This window comes from Saccopteryx bilineata, chromosome 2, assembly GCF_036850765.1.
Source record: "Saccopteryx bilineata isolate mSacBil1 chromosome 2, mSacBil1_pri_phased_curated, whole genome shotgun sequence".
In the NCBI taxonomy this organism is placed as follows: domain Eukaryota; kingdom Metazoa; phylum Chordata; class Mammalia; order Chiroptera; family Emballonuridae; genus Saccopteryx; species Saccopteryx bilineata.
The window spans coordinates 305,375,246-305,395,001 of record NC_089491.1 but is presented as its reverse complement, the minus strand read 5'-3'; the positions used below and the strand labels follow the sequence as shown (position 1 = coordinate 305,395,001).

At 56.3% G+C, this 19,756-nt stretch overlaps 1 protein-coding gene across 1 annotated transcript in view; it reads left to right on the top strand.

Moving 5' to 3' along the window:
• Positions 1-19,756, top strand: part of CNTN2 (contactin 2) — a 32,913-nt gene that overhangs the window by 6,741 nt on the left and 6,416 nt on the right. The window contains exons 2-19 of the mRNA XM_066261581.1: positions 2,429-2,581; positions 7,393-7,537; positions 7,617-7,792; positions 7,946-8,041; positions 8,442-8,651; positions 8,928-9,027; positions 10,323-10,498; positions 10,899-11,035; positions 11,581-11,710; positions 13,029-13,179; positions 13,299-13,426; positions 13,729-13,904; positions 14,404-14,524; positions 15,007-15,165; positions 15,618-15,767; positions 18,363-18,433; positions 18,751-18,985; positions 19,295-19,407. Of these exons, the coding sequence (XP_066117678.1) occupies positions 2,512-2,581; positions 7,393-7,537; positions 7,617-7,792; positions 7,946-8,041; positions 8,442-8,651; positions 8,928-9,027; positions 10,323-10,498; positions 10,899-11,035; positions 11,581-11,710; positions 13,029-13,179; positions 13,299-13,426; positions 13,729-13,904; positions 14,404-14,524; positions 15,007-15,165; positions 15,618-15,767; positions 18,363-18,433; positions 18,751-18,985; positions 19,295-19,407 (2,544 nt within the window). The 5' untranslated portion in view covers positions 2,429-2,511. The remainder of the gene's footprint in view (positions 1-2,428; positions 2,582-7,392; positions 7,538-7,616; positions 7,793-7,945; positions 8,042-8,441; positions 8,652-8,927; positions 9,028-10,322; positions 10,499-10,898; positions 11,036-11,580; positions 11,711-13,028; positions 13,180-13,298; positions 13,427-13,728; positions 13,905-14,403; positions 14,525-15,006; positions 15,166-15,617; positions 15,768-18,362; positions 18,434-18,750; positions 18,986-19,294; positions 19,408-19,756) is intronic.

The following is a 19,756-nucleotide window of genomic DNA, read 5'->3' as shown; positions in this document are numbered from 1 at the left end:
AGGGGTGTGCATGAGAATACATGTGAGAGCGTGTGTATAAAAGTGTATGAGGGTGTGGTGTCAGGGTGAAAGTGTGCATGTGAGTGTGTGGGAGAAAGTGTGAGCGTGTCTGTGAGATTACACGTGTTTGTGAAGGAAGTGTGTGAGGGTGTGCGAGTTTCTGAGTGAGTGTACAAGCTGGCCCCAGGGTTGCACTTGGGAAGCGCTGAGGACGGGTCAGCCCAGCAGTTGTCTACTGAGCTCCACTGTGTCCGTGTGAGTGTGACCGTGACGTCCACTGGCTCCTGAAGACACAGAACACGGCTGTCCTCAAACAGTTAAATGCGCCGGACAGAGGCGATGTCGACCTGTACAAGACTCGGTCTGCCCTCGGGGTGCTCACAACCCTCTGATGGAGGCAGGCAAGCCGGCACAGGCTGCACGGTGCGGTCCCTACCAGAGCCGAACTCTAACTGTGGGCTCATGCTGCGCGTCAGGGGCTGGGGGCGGAGACGTGCTCGGGCCCTGAGCGGTGAGTGTGCCTGGCCTGGGGAGGGCATCACAGAGGAGCGGACTCACCTGAGCCAAGGCACAGGCATGGGGCTGTTGGGGGAATGTCACAGGTGCTGGAAGTGCTGAATTTCTGGGTTCAAGTCTGGAACTGAAGAGTGGCAAGGACAGGGAGGGGCAGGCAGTCCTGGAGAGGTGGCCCCTAGCCCCTTCCTGAAAAGGAGAAGTGTATATAAGGCTGGAGTTGGGGCGGAGAAGTTGTAAAAGGGTTTGGAGACTCTCTTTCCGAGGGAATAGAGCATGAAGTGAGAGAGGGAGGTACTGCGTTTGCACTGGTCTTCAGACCCTGCACTGACCTTAGGGCAGAGTCCCAAGTCATCTGCACCCTTCTCCCTTTCCCCACCCAAAGGATAGCATTCCCAGCCCCTCAGTGGCCCTGTGCTCGCTGGGAGCATCAGTCTCAGAGCCGTAAGGGAGCTTAGAGAGCAGCCCTTCCACAGATGAGGACACTGAGACCCAGAGGTGGCAGGGGTCTTGCAGCCAGTTAGTAGAAGAGCCCCAAGCTAGGCTCTCCCCCTCCCCTTCTCATGTTTTAAGGTGTCTGCAAAGCGGGCAGGCAGGGCCCAGCTTCAGATTCTGCAGCAGCTGGGTTCCCCGCGCCCTGTGGCAGTTCTGACAGGGAGCCATGGGAGCCCAGTGACCCCTGCACCAAAATAGCCAAAAAGCATGCCCTTGAGATTCCACACCCTCCCAGAACTTGGAAAGTTGGCCCGGGATGAGGGGTAGATGGAAAGGCTGGCCCTGTCCTCGCTTCTAAGGATGAGGCTCCATCTCTCAGACTGATGGAGGGGGCTCTGACTTGCTCTCAGTGCCTCCTACGCCAGGGAACATGTTTAATAGAGCAGTGGTCCCCAACCCCCGGGCCGCGGACCACTACTGGTCCGTGGGCCATTTAGTACCGGTCTGCAGAGAAAGAATAAATAACTTACATTATTTCCGTTTTATTTATATTTAAGTCTGAACGATGTTTTATTTTTTAAAAATGACCAAATTCCCTCTGTTACATCCGTCTAAGACTCACTCTTGACGCTTGTCTCGGTCACGTGATACATTTATCTGTCCCACCCTAAAGGCCGGTCCGTGAAAATATTTTCTGACATTAAACCGGTCTGTGGCCCAAAAAAGGTTGGGGACCACTGCTCTAGAGCTCCCAAGATTTAACCAAGTCTCTGCTCATCTCCATGCAAGAGGGAGGCTCCTCAGGGAGCTGCATGAACTCTTTCAGCTCAGAAGCCTTCTCTGGGCCCATTAGCCCCTGTGGCTGGGGGCACTGCTTAAGGGGCCAAGGTTATAGCTCTATCATGCACAGTACAGGATGCCTTACCAGGCCGGGGTGAGAGGGTGTGTATGAGTCACTGAAACCCCTCCTCACTAGAAGAACAAGGCTGAGCCCGAGAGACTTAGTACAGCTCCCAGAGGGGCTTACTGCCTCCGCCCAGGCAGCTGTGGGGAGGGGCTAGGGGAGTGGGCCTCCATTCCCAGAGGAAGATGTTACCAGTTTCCCAAATCCAGGTCTGGGCCCGGTTCTCTTCAGGACCCATCCAAGAGCTATTATTACAGGTGAGCGGGCAGGTGGTCCTCACCTCCCAATCCTAATTAGTCACTGCTTCACTTCCTGAGCAGAACCTGCTAGCAGGGGGGTGGAGGAAGGGAGAGCGGAGGCAGGGGTACGTGGTTGAGCCAGACTCCCAGGGGGCCAGCAGGAGGCACTCAGCCTAAGGAAGAGCTCCTTGGTAATGACCAAGCCCCTCCCCTGGGGTCTGGGGGAGGATGAGTACTTGAGCATTTCCGGCCTCTCCCAGGCAAGACCCAGATATGCTTGGAGCTAGGAGGGGCACTCCTCAGCTCGGGGTCCCCCCCTGCCCTCCTGCCTCCCTAGGTCCTGCTCAGCCTGCTGCTGGACTTACCTCGTGGTGGGCTGGGGCCCTCTCCTCTGCTCTCCACTTCAGCCGGGACACCGCCATGGGGACACCCTCCAGGGGGAAGCCATACCTGCTGCTGCTGGTGGCTGTGGCCCTCGTCTCCTTTCCAGGTAGGAATGTTTGTCTGGTCTCCAACGCCCAGCAGGGATGGTTATATCATTGCTATTATTTGGGGGATGACTACAGGAATGACTGACTCGGCCTTGCGGCAGCACTTAACATTCTTGAAGCCATTTGCTGGCTAAAAATTCCCTGTTTGGGCCCTGGCGGGTTGGCTCAATGGTAGAGTGTCGGCCTGGCGTGCGGGGGACCCGGGTTCGATTCCTGGCCAGGGCACATAGGAGAAGCGCCCATTTGCTTCTCCACCCCCCCCTTCCTCTCTGTCTCTCTCTTCCCCTCCCGCAGCCAAGGCTCCATTGGAGCAAAGATGGCCCGGGCGCTGGGGATGGCTCCTTGGCCTCTGCCCCAGGCGCTAGAGTGGCTCTGGTCGCAGCAGAGCGACGCCCCAGAGGGGCAGAGCATCGCCCCCTGATGGGCGTGCCGGGTGGATCCCGGTCGGGCGCATGCGGGAGTCTGTCTGACTGTCTCTCCCCGTTTCCAGCTTCAGAAAAATACAAAAAAAAACCACACACAAAGTATTTAAAAAAAAAAAATTCCCTGTTTGTAGGTCTTACCTTGCCTCTGTGTTTAGGAGAGGAAATGAGTCTTTGACATATTATAGATGAAAGAAACATGATCAGAGAGGGTGAATGGTTTTCCCGGTTCACCCAGCAAGATTATGGTACAACTAAGACCACCACAAAACCAGGCCAGAGTTGCAGCTCCTAAGGCTGCCCTGGCCAATAGCCCAGGGACAATTAAAATGAAGAGAAACTAAAATTTAAAATTAGTTCCGCTGTCATACTAGCCACACTTGAAGGGCTAATAGCCACACTAGACAACACAGATTCCAGAACATGTTCATCGTCACAGAAAAGTCCCCTCGGGTAGTACTGCTCAGGGTCCCGGCCAGGAGGAGGCAGGGCTCAGTGCCGCCAGCCCCGGGGGCTCTCGGGCCATGCTGCGGCCTGGCAGGCGGCCGGTGTGGAGCAGGACGCGGGGAGATGGGAGGCAGAGCTTGGGGTGGCCCAGGCAAAAGGCAAGAGAGGCCCAAGCAAAGGCCCCCAGGCCAGGGATGCCGTGAAGTGGAAAGAGGGGAGGAAGGGCTGATGGGAGGAGGAGCAGGGCTTGCAGAAGAGGGAAGTGCAGGTCGAGAGGCTGGGCAGCTGGTCTCTGGACCGGGTGCCGGAGACCCAGCCCGTTGGAGCTGGAGAGCGCTTGGGCCGCCTGCTGCTGCTCTGAGGGGTCCACTGGGACCAGCACTTGGCCTTTCTACCCTGACCCTCAGCCCAGATCAATAGACATTTCTTTTCCCCTTAAAGATCTCCATGGGAGACAGAGTACTTGTTCTCCACCATCCTCCGGGGGTTCCAGCTGGCTCAGGCTCCATCCCAGCCCCTTCCCCCAAGAACATTCTAGGTTCTTGTCTCACAGAGAGGACTCCACTGGCTCACCTCCCGGTGTCTCGCTATGTCCTAACTGCCTCTCAATCCTGCACCACAGTCAGTGAGGCTGCTGGGAAAAAGGAAGGACCCAGAGGGTGGGAGGGGCCCCCCAGCCCCCACCTCCCGGCCCAGCTGCCTGTACAGGGACCCACCAGGTCCCGAGGAGCTGCTGGGTGGCAGATCAGAGACACCCACCCTGGAGAGAGCCGAAGAGAGCGGCCTGGGCCCCTAGCATCGTTCTCCTCAGGAACAGCTCAGTGCTGGGACCGCATCATCTGAGGGTAGGGGTGTGGGCAGCCTCTAGGCTTCGTAGACCCAGAGACACCGGAGGCCAAGGGAGAGGGGACCCATTCTCCCCTGTCACAGAGCTCCCGAGACAGGAGTGGACCCTCCTGTCACTTGTTGCCACCCCCCCCCCCCCCCCCCAGGAAGATGCCTCGGCTCTCTTCTACTTGCTGACCTGCCCGGGGGCTGCACCCAGTGCAGGGAAAGGCCACGAGAATTCCTGCAACACTTACATCTCTCACCCTTCCTCTGCAAGGCTCCTGACGCCTGTGTTTGGGGAACAGAATTGCCAGTACCCAGAATCAGGGAAAATCAGAGGGTGCAGAGCAAAGACAGCAGGGGAGTTGGCTTTGCCTGGGAGTGTGTGTGTGTGTGTGTCTCAGAGGAGGGTGTCGAGAGGGTGAGGGTGTGTCTGTGGACGTTTGCGAGCGGAGATGTGAGTTGTTGTGTGAAGGGGCACCGTGTTCGGGGGGTGATGACTATGAACAGACTTACAGTGCAGTGCCACGCCTCTCATCCCTGCTGCTCTGCAGAATGCTCACGGGGCTCCTATAAAGCCTGGAGTCCTCAGCCTTCCTCCCCGAGACCCTGACTCCCCACCTGTAGGGCGGAACAGGGCCTCTGATGCTTCTAATGGGGACTGAGGTCAAGAACCGTGACCACCGTGGTTGAGGATGCTGGTATAGGGTGCAGCTGGCCAGGGTCCAAGTCCCTAGTTCTGCCCCTTCTTGCTGTGTGATTTGGATCCAGTTATTTAATTAACTGCCCTCAGTCTCAGTTTCCACACTAGTCAATAAGGAAATGGTAGTCACTATCTTGTGAAGAGGTTGTGACCAGAAAACATGAAGCGTGGTATCCGATAATGAGTAAGCACTCAGTAAATCTCATCTGTTCTCCTTATTATGAACCACGGGGGTGTATAAGTAAATGTACATAAACATTCGAGCCATGTGTGCACGTCTGTTAGACATGAGTACAAATGTGTGTATCTGCCTGCTGGAGAGGCTTAGAGAGGGCTGCATGTACGTAGGTGTGATGAGTGTGCACGTAAGGAGGTGTGTGTAGGTGAGAGGTGTGCACACGTGCCTATGTGGATACGGGGGTGAGGGTGTGAATATGGCTGAGAGCAAAGGAGAAAGCTTTTACAGGAAGGAAGTCGGTCTTGAAGCATCAGTGCCCGGGCCCACTCAGCAGCCCCCACCGTGCAGACAGAGTTACTGGAAGCTGCTGTGGTGCAGGGTGGTTCCCAGCAGCCTGGCTGCCTCTGCCCGCCCACCCTTCCCGTCCCTCTCTTCTCAGCAGTCCCAGCTGGGGCAGGGTCCCCACCCTTCAGCACCATCATTAACTTGGGATTAAGCTGGGCTCTCAGCCGCCATCTCCAGAGCCTGGGGCGGCAGCGCGGGGGTCGTGGTGGCTGGTGGGGAGGGAGATGGGGGATGCCATTCCAGGGAGTCCTGCCTCCTTCTCATTCTGAGAGCTGCTTAGCAGCTGCCCTCCCTCCCGGGGGTCCAGGGCCGAGCCTCAGCTGTGGCATAGGGGCCGAGCCCCCACCGCTGGGACAGGGCCGACGGCCAGCTGCATCGGGAGAGGAGGCACTAATTGGTTAATGAGGATCCTGCCCCCCCATGACCCACCAAGGAGGGCCTGAAATCAGCTGCATTGAGTGTAGGAGCCAATCAGGGGTGGCCTGGCCCCTGCCCGACCCCACAAAAGCCAAGTGTGCCTGGCTACATGGCTACACGAGTCAGCAACGGAGCCCACTCCTCGCCTCTGTGGCAAGACAAGTGTGGCACACCTCTGCGCGTCCTCGGGGCCCCTGCCCTGGGGAGGTGAGGAGAGAGGCGCCTGCCCTGGGGAGGTTGGACACTCCCCTGCCCTGGGGAGGTGAGGAGAGAGGCCCCTGCCCTGGGGAGGTTGGACACTCCCCTGCCCTGGGGAGGTGAGGAGAGAGGCCCCTGCCCTGGGGAGGTTGGACACTCCCCTGCCCTGGGGAGGTGAGGAGAGAGGCCCCTGCCCTGGGGAGGTTGGACACTCCCCTGCCCTGGGGAGGTGAGGAGAGAGGCCCCTGCCCTGGGGAGGTTGGACACTCCCCTGCCCTGGGGAGGTGAGGAGAGAGGCGCCTGCCCTGAGGTGCCTATGTGCTCAGCTAATTCAGGAGACTGAGGTCTAGACCTGTGTGTGCCACAGACTTGCCCTGGGACCGGCGTGTCATCCCCTTTTCTGGGTTTCTCTTTCTTGATTTGTCACACTGGAATTTTATAAAAATGCCACAGAACAACCTGCACACAATCCACCCATCATAAAGCCTTCCTCCCGCCCCCAAGCCCCATCCCATCCCCTACTTGGGTCCAGCAGACATTTGCTGAGCCAGGCTGAATGCCCCCCAGACCCCGGAAGGGAGTTCTCCTTTCCGTTTCACAGGTGAAGACGATGGGGCTCGTGGGGTTCTGGAACAGCTCATAAGAGGATCAGAACCAGGGCACCTTCTCTTGGGCCAACATGCCCCAAGGACACATTCCCTCTCCCCCTTTTTGGCCAGTGACTTCACACCCTCCTTCCAGGCCTGTCCTGAATCCAGCAGATCGGGTTTATGGGAACCCCCCACCACCCCCTGGGCAGTGTCGCCTGCTTGCACTCTGAGGGGCCCTGCACCTCGAGCCTAAATGGTGACAACAGCTCTTACTACTTGGCCGTGTTGTTTCCCTTCCTGGATGCAGGCCCTCGGGGAGGGGACTGTGTGTCTTACTCATTTTGGCAACACAGTCCACAGCCCAGTGCCAGGTATACAGCAGGAGCTCAACACCCAAGTGTAGGATGGGTGAGTGACTGAACTCACCTGACCAGAGAGGGCTGGCCCAACCTATTTAAATTCAAATTTTAATTCATTATAATTAAATCAAATCAAGAATTTGGACTAGCCGCATTTTGAGGGCTCCACCGTAGTGTTAGTGGCTAGTGGTGCCCTCCTGGACAGTGCAGAGAATGGACCCCTCCTGTCACCGTGGAGAGTTCTACTGGGCAGCGCTGCCCCAGAGACCAGCCTCCAGCTGGGCCCCAAGCCCTGAGGCCTCTGGCGGTGTCCCCATCTGCAGCTTGGAGCTCAGCCCAGGGATCCCCGGCCACCTTTGGCCCTGTCTTTGAAGATCAGCCCCTCAGTCTGCTATTCCCAGAGGAGTCCACAGAGGAGAAGGTGACGCTGGCGTGCCACGCTCGAGCCAGCCCTCCGGCCACCTACAGGTGAGACCCCCACGTGGCTGCTGGAAGGCCCCGGAAGCCGGGCAGGACTCAGGGGCCCCCTTTCCCACCCCTGCCACAGATGGAAGATGAATGGCACCGAGATGAAGCTGGAGCCAGGTTCCCGCCACCAGCTGGTAGGAGGCAGCCTGGTCATCATGAACCCCACCAAGGCCCAGGACGCCGGAGTCTACCAGTGCCTGGCCTCCAACCCAGTGGGCACCATCGTCAGCAGGGAGGCTGTCCTGCGCTTTGGCTGTGAGACACGTGGGGTGGCAGGAAATCCTGGGGGGGGGGGACTGGGAAAAGCATCCCCAAAAGGCAGGCAGCTACTTCCCATGGAGGCTGAGCCAGGGAGGGGCCCCAGGCTTAGAGGACGGTGTCTGAGTGCTGCCTGGTCTTCATCTCCAGTTCTACAGGAATTCCCCAAGGAGGAACGAGACCCAGTGAAAACCCATGAAGGCTGGGGAGTGATGTTGCCCTGCAACCCCCCTGCCCACTACCCAGGTGAGTCGGGACCCTGGCCCACGTTAGAGGGCACAGGAGGGGCTCCAGCCGCTCAGCAGAGCAGGGATTAATCAAAGGTGAGTGACTCTCGGAAGCACTGGTGCCTCGGTCCCCAACCGTGAGATTCTGTGTTTCCTCTATGGGTCTGTCATTTTCCAGCTCTGTGCCTTGCCTCCCCCTTCAGACTGGGAGGTCCCTGCAGGGCTGTTTCCCCATCAGACAGCACTTCCCAAATGCAGGAATAAAATCGAATCTTCCTTCTCAGTCTCCCCTCAGCCCCAGCTCAGGGACCGGGCTTTCAAGACAGGCTCTACAGATGCCCACCAGCATGTTGGGGTCCCACCCAGAGTTGCCTGTTAGCCCAACACCCCCTGGTGTCCTCAAACTCCCCACGTCCTAGGCCTGTCCTACCGCTGGCTCCTCAATGAGTTCCCCAACTTCATCCCGACGGATGGGCGTCACTTCGTGTCCCAGACCACAGGGAACCTGTACATTGCCCGGACCAATGCCTCAGACCTGGGCAACTACTCCTGCCTGGCCACCAGCCACATGGACTTCTCCACCAAGAGTGTCTTCAGCAAGTTCGCTCAGCTCAACTTGGCTGCTGAAGGTCAGGGTCGGTGGGCAGGCTGGGAGGAGAGAGCTGAAAGGGTCAGCACATGTGGAGAAAAGATTTTCCCTCAAAGGTTGTGAAGAGCAGCTCACAGGGCACAGGTTTTGGGGACTAGACCCCTGAGTCCTCTTACTACAAGACCTCAGACATGTGCCCCTGGTCCCCAAGGGGAAAGGGAGTTAAGATGGAGTCAGCTCTGAGCTGCGCCGAGCGCCTAGCTAGCACCTGATCTGGGCCTCTTGCGTCTGTCCTGCCAAACCCCTCTCTCCCCAGATCCCAGGCTCTTTGCACCCACCATCAAGGCCCGGTTCCCAGCAGAGACATATGCGCTGGTGGGACAGCAGGTCACCCTGGAGTGCTTTGCCTTTGGGAAGTAAGTAGTAGAGGAGGGAGGGGGCAGGCCAGGGCACCAGAGAGAGGGGGGCTGGCAGGGTGCCAGGCCAACAGCGGGCAGCAACCACCACTCACTGAGCACTAGCCACCCAGCATGCTTGGTTCAAATCCCAGCTCTGTCCCTCGCTGGCTGGGAGACCCTGGGTAAACTACTGAAACTCTCTGTGCCTCAGTTTCCTTATTTGTACATAGTGATAATAATAGTACCTACATCACAGGGTTGTAATGAGGAGTCAGTGAGTTAATATATGTAAAGCACTCAGAACAGTGCCTGGTGTTTAGGAAGTATTTTGTGGATGCTAACAGTTATCCTTTTAAAACTGCAATAGAGGCCCTGGCCAGTTGGCTCAGTGGTAGAGCATCGGCCTGGCGTGTAGAAGTCCCAGGTTCGATTCCCGGCCAGGGCACACAGGAGAGGCGCCCATCTGCTTCTCCACCCCTTCCCCCCTCCTTCCTCTCTGTCTCTCTCTTCCCCTCCCGCAGCCGAGGCTCCATTGGAGCAAAGATGGCCCAGGCGCTGGGGATGGCTCCTTGGCCTCTGCCCCAGGCGCTAGAGTGGCTCTGGTCGCAACAGAGCGACGCCCCGGAGGGGCAGAGCATCGCCTTCTGGTGGGCATGCCGGGTGGATCCCGGTCGGGCGCATGGGGGAGTCTGTCTGACTGTCTCTCCCCGTTTCCAGCTTCAGAAAAAAAAAAAACTGCAATAGAAAATCGTGCTGCCCCAGAAAAAGGATTCACTGGAGCGGGGCTAAGCAAACTGCGGGCGCTCAACAAATACTTGTAGAATTAATGGCTGCAAATATCTCCTGCTATTTGAGAGTGCCCAGGTTGCCCCGGGTTTGTGGAAAGTCATTGGGCTTTGAGAAAATCCATATTTAAAGACTCACTGATAACTCAGTTCATTTTAGTACACAGATAACTAATGACCAATGACCCTTTGGAAGGTAGCGGCTTGGGAGGGCACGTGAGATTCGGGTACAAACCACATGGAAGATCATCTTCACTGGTGTCACAATCTTTGCAGGGGAGGGGAGGGGAAGGGAGAAGAGGGGCGAAGGGAGCCCCACTCCTTCCGCCTTCCCTGCCTGTACTTCAAGCCCACCTGGGCGAGGCCCCTCCCTCCCTGTTCCTTCCCAGGCCCAGGGTGGGCTGTGCCCGCCCACCTCCACCTGCCCAGCCTCTCAGGAGGACCCTAGAGTCTGGGTGTGAGGAGCTGCCCACACAGGGGAGTCTGACTAGCTCAGCCCACCGCCTCTGGCTTTGTCTCCCCTGCCAGCCCCGTCCCCAGGATCAAGTGGCGCAAAGTGGATGGCTCCTTGTCCCCGCAGTGGGCCACAGCTGAGCCCACCCTGCAGATTCCCAGCGTCAGCTTCGAGGATGAGGGCACCTATGAGTGTGAGGCGGAGAACTCCAAGGGCCGAGATAGTTTCCAGGGCCGCATCATCGTGCAGGGTAGGAGACACCCCCTCCCCCCTTCACCCTTGTCCCTGGCTGCGGAAGGCCACCTGAAAGTCAGGGAGGAGGAGACTGGGAAGCCCCTGATTAAGCCTCTGGCTCCAGGATTGCGCTGGGTGTGGGAACTGAAGAGGCTAAGCACTGTGACCAGTTCAGAGTTTCAGTCGGTGTTGCAGAAAACACATGGAAGGCTTTAGAATTATTTTAGTTGCTAAAACAGTGGCACGCAATCCAAGTGCCAACTTTTTAGTGTCTGCTTCTCACACCTCGTCCCAGAATGCTGATCGCGCCCTCTGCTGTCTAGCACAGGAACTGCATCCCTGCGTCTCCCTCCCATTTCTGAGCTGGAGGCTTCTCCCTACGGGTCCCCAACCTTTCTCTCCTTTGTACCCCACAGCCCAGCCCGAATGGCTCAAGGTGATCTCGGACATGGAGGCTGACATCGGTTCCAGCCTGCGTTGGGGCTGTGCAGCCGCCGGCAAGCCCCGGCCCACAGTGCGCTGGCTGCGGAATGGGGACCCTCTGGCCTCCCAGGTAGCCGACCTGGGGCTTCCTCCCACATACCAACTGCCCTCTGCTCACCTGGCTTCCTCACTCCTGATGTCCCACCCCTACCCCCACTTCTTCACCTCCTCCCACCCATCCCCACCACACCAATGGCAGCCCCTCTGGGCCAATTAGAGTGCCGTAGGTGTTTTTAGTTGCTTCTTTCCATCCCAGAATTACATGGCCACAGGCTGGGCAACTAGATAGACTCATCTTGACGGGAGAGTCCAGAGACCTGGGTCCAGACACAACGCTGCCCAAGAACACGGTGTGGTCTCGAGTGGGCCAATTGGCCCCTCTGGCTTCAATGTGCTGATGTGCAGGGAGGCCTGAGGAACTCCAGGCAGCTCTGAGATGGGACTGGGCATATGACCCCTTCCCCAGGGAGTGATAGCCTGGATTCTGCCCTGCACCCACCAGCCTGTAGGCCCCTCCACCCCGGTCCTCCAGTGGTCCCAACAGCCCTGCCCCGCCCTGGTCCTCCAGTGGTCCCGACAGCCCTGCCCCACCCTGGGCCCGGCTTTTTTGCACAGACCCGGGTAGAGGTGCAGGCCGGGGACCTGCGGTTCTCCAAGCTGAGCCTAGAGGACTCGGGCATGTACCAGTGTGTGGCAGAGAACAAGCACGGCACCATCTACGCCAGCGCCGAGCTGGCCGTGCAAGGTAACGGGCGACGGTGGGTGGGCACATCCCCGAGAGGCACAGGCGGGGCTCTAGGAGAGACTGGCGGCATTTTTAAACATATAACACAGGCTGGCAAGTCTTCCTTGGTTTCCTGACAGCTTCTTAGTAGAACTCGGGGGTTTAAAAAAGGAGATGAGACACTATATTGAGGGCTCCCATAGGACAAGCTCTCTGGCTTGTTTCCTGTCTGGGACAAATTAAATGTTTGTTGAAGTGAAAAAAAATGTCAAAAGGGACTGCAAACCAAATCAATTAGATTTATGTTTAACCCAGCTCCTTCAGCTGCATCTCAGTTTACTAATTTATAAAATGTGGGCAGAAGGCCTGCCCTCACGCAGCTGCTGTGGACTTCAATGAGATGATAGAGGTAAAGCATAAAGGACCCGCCCGAAGCATAACAGGCGCCCAGTAAGTGTTGGTGCTGTTCGTATTCTTATTGTGTGACTTCAGCTCATGGAACCTCAGTTTTCTCACCTGTAAAATGGACATTGTGATGCCTCCCTCATCAAGTTGTAGTGAGGCTTAACTAAGACGAATTCATTCATTAATTCAACCAATATTTATTCAATACCTCCTCAGATAAAGTCTCTGGCTTCAAGTATCTTACAACCCAGTAGAGAAAAGGGGGAAAATAAACACAAAATAGAATCATAAAATAAGATGATTTCAGACTGCCATTAAAAAAAATAGAAAGATCCAGTAGAGAGGTAGGAGTGAGGTGGCCAGTGAGATGGGATTGACCTACCCCTCTCAGTAGGTCACCTGGGGATATGACCTGAGTGTTAAAAAGAAGCCAGCCATGTGAAAGGGATTTTCATGTAACATGTGAGGCCAGTGCAAAGGTCCTGAGGCAGGAAAAAATATGGTATCTCCAAAGGGCAAAAATGGCTCACACTGAGTGAGAAGAGTGGAATGGGACAGGATTGGAGAGGAGGGAACTTAGTTGTGCATCCTTCTGGGAAGGTGGGCTTCATTCTGAATACTTAATTCACATTTAAAAAGATATTCCTGGCTGCTGGATAGAGAAGAGAATGTAGAAAGAAAATACAGAAACAGGAAGACCAACTAGGGGGCTTTTCAGTAGTCCAGCAGGAAATTTGGTGGCTTGGAGCAACGAGGTGGCAGTGAGGTGATAAGAAGGGGCTGGCTGGATTCTGGGCGTGATTGGAAGAGGTGCCAAGAGTCACGCAGGGACTGACTACAAAGGGTACACATGTGCTTAGCACATGGCCACGTGACTTCATCACGGGTGCTGTGATGACGCCCTGGGTGACTGTGCGGCCCCCTTTCCTTTCAGCACTGGCCCCCGACTTCCGGCTGAATCCCGTCAGGCGCCTGATCCCTGCAGCCCGCGGGGGAGAGGTCGTCATCCCCTGTCAGCCCCGGGCAGCTCCGAAGGCCGTGGTGCTCTGGAGCAAAGGCACCGAGATTCTGGTCAACAGCAGCAGGTACAACCTGCACCCCACCCCAAGCAATTCCTGCTCCCCTTCGTCCTCCTTGGAAGTGAGTCCCCTCCCAGGATTAGTGTCTCTGTGGGGTGGCCACATCTGCTCTGTCCTTGCTGCAGAGTGACTGTAACTCTGGATGGCACCTTGATTATAAGAAACATCAGCCGGTCAGATGAAGGCAAATATACCTGTTTTGCTGAGAATTTCATGGGCAAAGCCAACAGCACTGGCATCCTGTCTGTGCGAGGTGAGTGGTTTGGCTGAGGCTGGTGGACCCCGCCACCAGGAGGCATCATCTCCCTCCTCACCATCCCACCCCGTATTCCCACATTCCTCCTAGTTCGGTTTTGAGTCCACTCCAGGATACAGATTCACTTGGGCTCACTCTCTTGCCACCATCCAGAATCTGTCTAGCCCTCCCTCCCTCCCCCACACTCCTGGGGCGTCTGGGGGGTCAGGATACTGTTGGCCACGCTGCCTCTTCTCATGCCTGGGGTTAGGACAAACGCTTTCACCCCACCCACCCAGGGGCCTTGTTTTTCTTGGCAGATGCAACCAAGATCACTCTGGCCCCCTCGAGCGCCGATATCAACTTGGGAGACAATCTGACCCTCCAGTGCCACGCCTCCCATGACCCCACCATGGACCTCACCTTCATCTGGACTTTGGATGACTTCCCCATAGACTCCGATAAGCCTGGGGGTCACTACCGGAGGACCAGTGTGGTGAGGCCTAAGGCTGAGAACCCAGGGCTCCTCCCTACTTTTGGATAGACAGGGGACCCAAGATGTCCTTCACCATCGCCACCCACAAAGCCTTTCCCCATTCCCAAGGGGATAACAGTCCCTTGGACTGGCAAGTTCCCTGGACTCCCTGGATTTCCCTCGAAGGGCATGCATTTAGGAGGGGTTGAGGACAAGGCTGGCATCCCAGGCACTCAGCAAGACTCACTCACTCCCCCTGCTATCCTCGTTATTCTGCCCCCGACGCAAATGGCATCATTAACTTGGACCACTGTTGACTGTCTTGTGTAAAAAGCTGTGTTTAGTCCCCAGTGGTGCTAAGTGGGGAGCAGCTGATTCCTCCCATTGAACAGATAGAAACAGAGAGGTCGCTGGATGTAATGGGACAGGGGACGCCAAGCCCTGCCTCGTGTCTCCTGGCTCACTGCCCTAGCCAGAGCCGTGTCCCCTGACCTGCCTTCTTCCTGTCCCCTGTGTGCAGAAGGAGACAGTTGGGGACCTGACCATCCTGAATGCCCAGCTGCGCCACGGCGGGAAGTACACCTGCATGGCCCAGACCGTGGTGGACAGTGCGTCCAAGGAGGCCACAGTCCTGGTCCGAGGTGATGGGGTTTCCCACTCCCCCCCCCCAACTCTCTCAGAGACCAGCGGGGCTGTTCTGACTTCTGCTTCCTCAATCTCCTCCTCTCCCTGAAAGCTGTGGGAAGTGTTTTGACAGAAGTGCGCTGAGCCAGACTTCTCCGGTGGCTCTTCACAGACCCTGGATGAATAGAATATTCTTCCTCCAAAGCCAAAAATTTTTAAATCCATTCCTAAACATATCCAAAGAGTGGAGAACTTTTCTGAGGCCAGAACTTTTCAGAGCCTAGTGCTGGGAAATTATACACATCCCTATACGAGGGCCTCTGTGACCTTCCAGCCTTGGGCACATCCCACCTACACCGCCCCCCCATTCCTCACTCTCCCAACCAGTGTGTGTTTGTGGCGCCCTCTGCTGCCCCTACTTAGTACTGCACCAGCCTAAACCAGCCTGAAAGGGGCTGGCTCACATTTTGACCCACAAAGCTCTGATCTCTTGGTGCAGGTCCTCCAGGTCCCCCAGGAGGCGTGGTGGTAAGGGACATCAGCGACACCACTGTCCAGGTCAGCTGGAGCCGTGGCTTCGACAACCATAGCCCCATTGCCAAGTATACCCTGCAAGCTCGCACTCCACCTGCAGGGAAATGGAAACAAGTTCGGACCAGTAAGTGTGAGCCCCTTCCTGCACTGTCAGTACTGACAAGGCCTGGCAGTGTCCCGGAAGTGGGGGTGGGGGTCAGAGGGTTGGCGCTGAGCCTGGAGCTTCACACAGGGACAAGCTGGCCCATCTGCCTGCAGAGAGCTCCCAGCCAGGGGGGGATGGAGTCCCATGGACAGCAGGAGAGTAAAGAGAGAGCTAGGAGGCGCTCAGTCTGCTCCCTAGAAGCACTGGCGGGATATTATTGGGGCAGTGACAACATGCGTGGGGATGTCGCCTACACGAAACACCAGAAAAGGCTCCAGGGCAGGGAGGGCTACTAGTTTTCTGGCCATTCCTGAAAGAGACATTTTAGTGCTTAGCATGTGTTAGGCCCCACCACGAGGGCTGGGTATGAAGAGGTAGTTCAGGCTCAGGCCCTGCCCTTTGCGAGAAATGCCGGGACATGTGCCTTGCAGATCCCGCCAACATTGAGGGCAATGCAGAGACTGCCCAGGTGCTGGGTCTCATACCCTGGATGGACTATGAGTTCCGGGTCACAGCCAGCAACATCCTGGGCACTGGGGAGCCCAGTGGGCCCTCCAGCAGAATCCGGACCAAGGAAGCAGGTCAGAGTCTCGGACGTCCCAAAGAGAAGTAACATCAGGGCACAGACCCAGCCCTCCTTAAAGGGAGCCCCAAGCAAAGAGCAATCACGTAGTGTCCCAGCCCTGCTGACCAGGCTTCCGACTCTAATGAAACAGAAGAGAAAGGGACCCACATCAGGGCCGGGCTGCTCACTGCACTCTGCTCTCTGCCCTGGGCCACAGCCCATTGGGACTGGAAGAATCATCCAGTGCAGTCCACCTTTAAAACCTGGGCCCACCTTGCAACTCCATATGAATCTACAATATCTCAAAGTTTTTTTTAAATGGGAAAATCAAAGTTTGGAGAAGGGAAGGGTCACACTGGCAGAGCCTGAACTTGAACCCAGGACCATGGGGTGGTGGGCAGATATTCTCCCTGGAAATGCATGAACTGCAAAAGTCCACTAATAAAGAAGGTGTGTGTGTGTGAGCGTGTGTGAGCATGTGAGTGTGTTTGTGAGAGTGTGTAACGTGTGTGTGTGTTGTGCAGGGGCCTAGGGAAGCAGCCAGTGTGCCCAGGTCCTCTAGATGGTTTCTTTGGGAGCAGAAGGACTGGATATCTGCCCACAACCCTCTGAAAGGCAGTGTCAGAGTCTGAGTGCAGAAGGAAGGGAAGAGACCAGGGACGGGTAGGCTCCGGTCAGCATCCGCCTAGAGGCTCCTGTCCACCCTCCGAGCCTTTCACAGGTGAAGGCCCAGCATGAGACCCAGAGGAAGGTCCCAGGACTGAAAATCTACCTCCATAAGCAGAGGGCAGAGAAAGACCCGAGAAAAAGAGATAGGACACTCCACTCTGGCAATTAATAGTTTATTAAGGAAACTGACTTAGGGGATGGTCGTGAGAAGCTGCAAGATGAAGTGGGTATTCTCTGTGCCACCTGACAGGTGCCAAGGAATTATATAGGGTAAAAGTAGGGAACAGTCATGGTACTAACTAGGTACTACCAGGTATGGGAAATTACATGTTTAGCCAGGTCAGGACAAGGGCCTAGTCCAGGAAGCAGCAAGAAGCAGGAGGCAGGGGAGGGGTGCTGATCATATCAGGATGAGCATCGATCAGTCTCTAAGGGGGTGGAGGGGATTGGAAAGAAACCTCCCTGGCTTGAAAGACACAGTGGTCACGTCATGGGACAGTCTCTCTTCCACAGAGACCTGAGATCCCAGACGGGCTGCCTGGAATCAGGACCCCGTCTCCCCTTCTGCTGCCCACACAGGCCTGCCCACTGGGGGTGTAGGAGGGTCTGCCTCCCTGTGCTCATGGGACCTAGTTTCCTTTATGCCCCAGCCTGACTCTCTGGGCTCTTTCTGGAATCATTCAACATTTTTAACTGGTACCTCTCCTGAGTAAGGAATTCCAGAAGGGCCATGTTCTCCGATTGGGCTTCTTGTGGAGTCCAGTGTGGGGTGGGGAGAGGTCTCCTTCTCTAGTATCCGAAAAGTTGATGAGCACAAAGACAGCTATGATGCCGGGGAAAGGAGATGGGCTTTGTAATCAGAAGAACTGAGTTCAAATTCTAGCTGTGCCACTTATTAGCACTGTGACCTTCGGCAAGGCACTTAACCGCACTGGGCCTTAGTCTTTCCACCCTGGAAAGGGTGTCAAAAACACACAGCTCGCAAAACCAGATGGGCAATGTGTTTAAGTGCTTCTTGCAAATTGCAAGGCCCTGAGCTATAGTCATCAAACTGTGATGTCTCTAATTGCTAAACCATCTGCAAAAATATTTTGACCCTCAGTCAGGTTACCCTCCACCCCCGTCAAGCTTCATAAGCTGATGAAATACATTCTTGTTTTAATATCAGTCTTGTTGAATAATAGAAACAATTACTAAATTAAATCTGCCACACAAAAAGAAAAAAATAAAACACCCTGCAACCCCGAATAAATGTTTTATGCATTAACTGCAGTTCTAGATTACTTATTCCCCTTAATTTAAAGCAAACTGGAGTTGGTTTCTGTTATTTAGTGTAAGCCAGCAAGAGGGGAGACAATAATCTCTTCTGTAATACATATACACACATGCACGCATGCACATGCATGCGCAGGCCACTGTCTTGTTTAATTGCATTCTCTCACAGTCCTGGTTTTAAAACAGTATCTTCTGGCCTGACCTGTGGTGGCACAGTGGATAAAGCGTTGACCTGGAAATGCTGAGGTCGCCGGTTCGAAACCCTGGGCTTGCCTGGTCAAGGCACATATGGGAGTTGATGCTTCCAGCTTCTCCCCCACTTCTCTCTCTCTGTCTCTCGTGTCTCTCTCTCTCTGTTCCCCCCTCTCCTCTATAAAATGAATAAATAAAAAAAATTAAAAAAACAACAACAGTATCTTCATCTTATGGAGGGGGTCTTGGGCTCAGAGAGGCTAAGTAACTTGCTCAGGGGAATACAGATAGTAAGTGGCAGAGGTGGGATTTGATTGTAGGTCTGCCTGACTCTAGAGCCCATGTCCAGAGGGACTGTTTGAGGACAAAACCAGGGCCCATCTGAAGAGATGTCCCCGTCCTAGGATACATTACAGGGCTTTTGTTCCCTCACTGCCCATTAATAAGCCCCGTCTGTGTCCCTTGGCCCTGACAGCCCCCTCAGTGGCGCCTTCAGGCCTCAGTGGAGGTGGTGGAGCACCCGGAGAGCTCATTGTCACCTGGACGGTAAGCTGCAGTGACAGAGGCAGAGCTGTATGGCCAGTTCTCGGGGGGGCAGGGAGATAAGTCCTGACTCACCTCTGGGCTGGGGCAGCGTGCAGAGAGGACGCAGACAGAGCCATTGCGCGGTCCTGCTCAAGGGCAGGTGTCCTCTCCCTCCCCTTGCTCCTGCTGCCTCTCGCAGGAGCACCCACACAGGATAAAAACCACCACAGGCCCACGAGTCCTGGAGCTGCCCCTTCCGGGGAAGGTTGGGCAGGGCTGGAGGATGGGCAGGAGAAGCACCCACAGGTCCTCACCCGTGCCACGCTCTTGCCCCTCAGCCCATGTCACGGGAGTACCAGAACGGAGACGGCTTCGGCTACCTGCTGTCCTTCCGCAGGCAGGGCGGTGCCGGCTGGCGGACCGCCCAGGTGCCCGGCGCCGACTCGCACTACTTCGTCTACAGCAACGACAGCATCCGGCCCTACACGCCCTTTGAGGTCAAGATTCGAAGCTACAACCGCCGTGGGAATGGGCCTGAGAGCCTCACTGCCCTCGTGTACTCAGCTGAGGAAGGTGGGTCCCCCTGGCGCCCACCCTGGGACCCACCCTGCCTGCTTATCCACAGGGGTTGCAACCCCCCCCCTCAGTTCCACAGTGGGTGCAGAGGACACCTGGGTTCTAAGCCACTGGCCTCGTTTCTAGCCCTTGCTACCCGGCCTCTCCCTCTCAGGCCTGGGGAAAGAGGAGGGACGATCTTCCGGAAACCCCACACCCCGGGGACCCTAGGCTCTAATGCCCTAAGCAAGGGCTGCCCCAGTAGGGGGCTGCTCTGTAAGTTGGAGGCCCCGGGGAATCCAAAACCCATTCTGTCTTGGTCCCCAGAGCCCAGGGTGGCCCCTACCAAGGTCTGGGCCAAGGGGGTCTCATCGTCAGAGATGAACGTGACCTGGGAGCCGGTGCAGCAGGACATGAATGGGATCCTCCTGGGGTACGAGGTGAGCACTGCCTGGGGCCTGGGAGAGCAAGGGATGCTGGGGTTCCAAGGCTGGAGGGCACCTCGCAGCCCGCTAGTCAGTCCTCCCTGGATCACTCAGTCACCGACTTGGCAGACAGCACCCAGTCTGTGCAGCACTGCGAGTGCAACCTTAGCTAGGCCCGTGGCTGGTGCCCACTGTGGCAGACAGGCCTGTGGACAGCCTTGAATAAATGCTAGGCTGGCCCCAGCACCAGAAGCTGTGGGAGCTCAAGAGAGGGGCGTGGCCTCCCCCTTTCATGCCAGAGCCCCGTTAGTGTGCTATCCTCAGGGCTGCAGAGAATAGCATGCCCTTGAGTACCAACTGATCC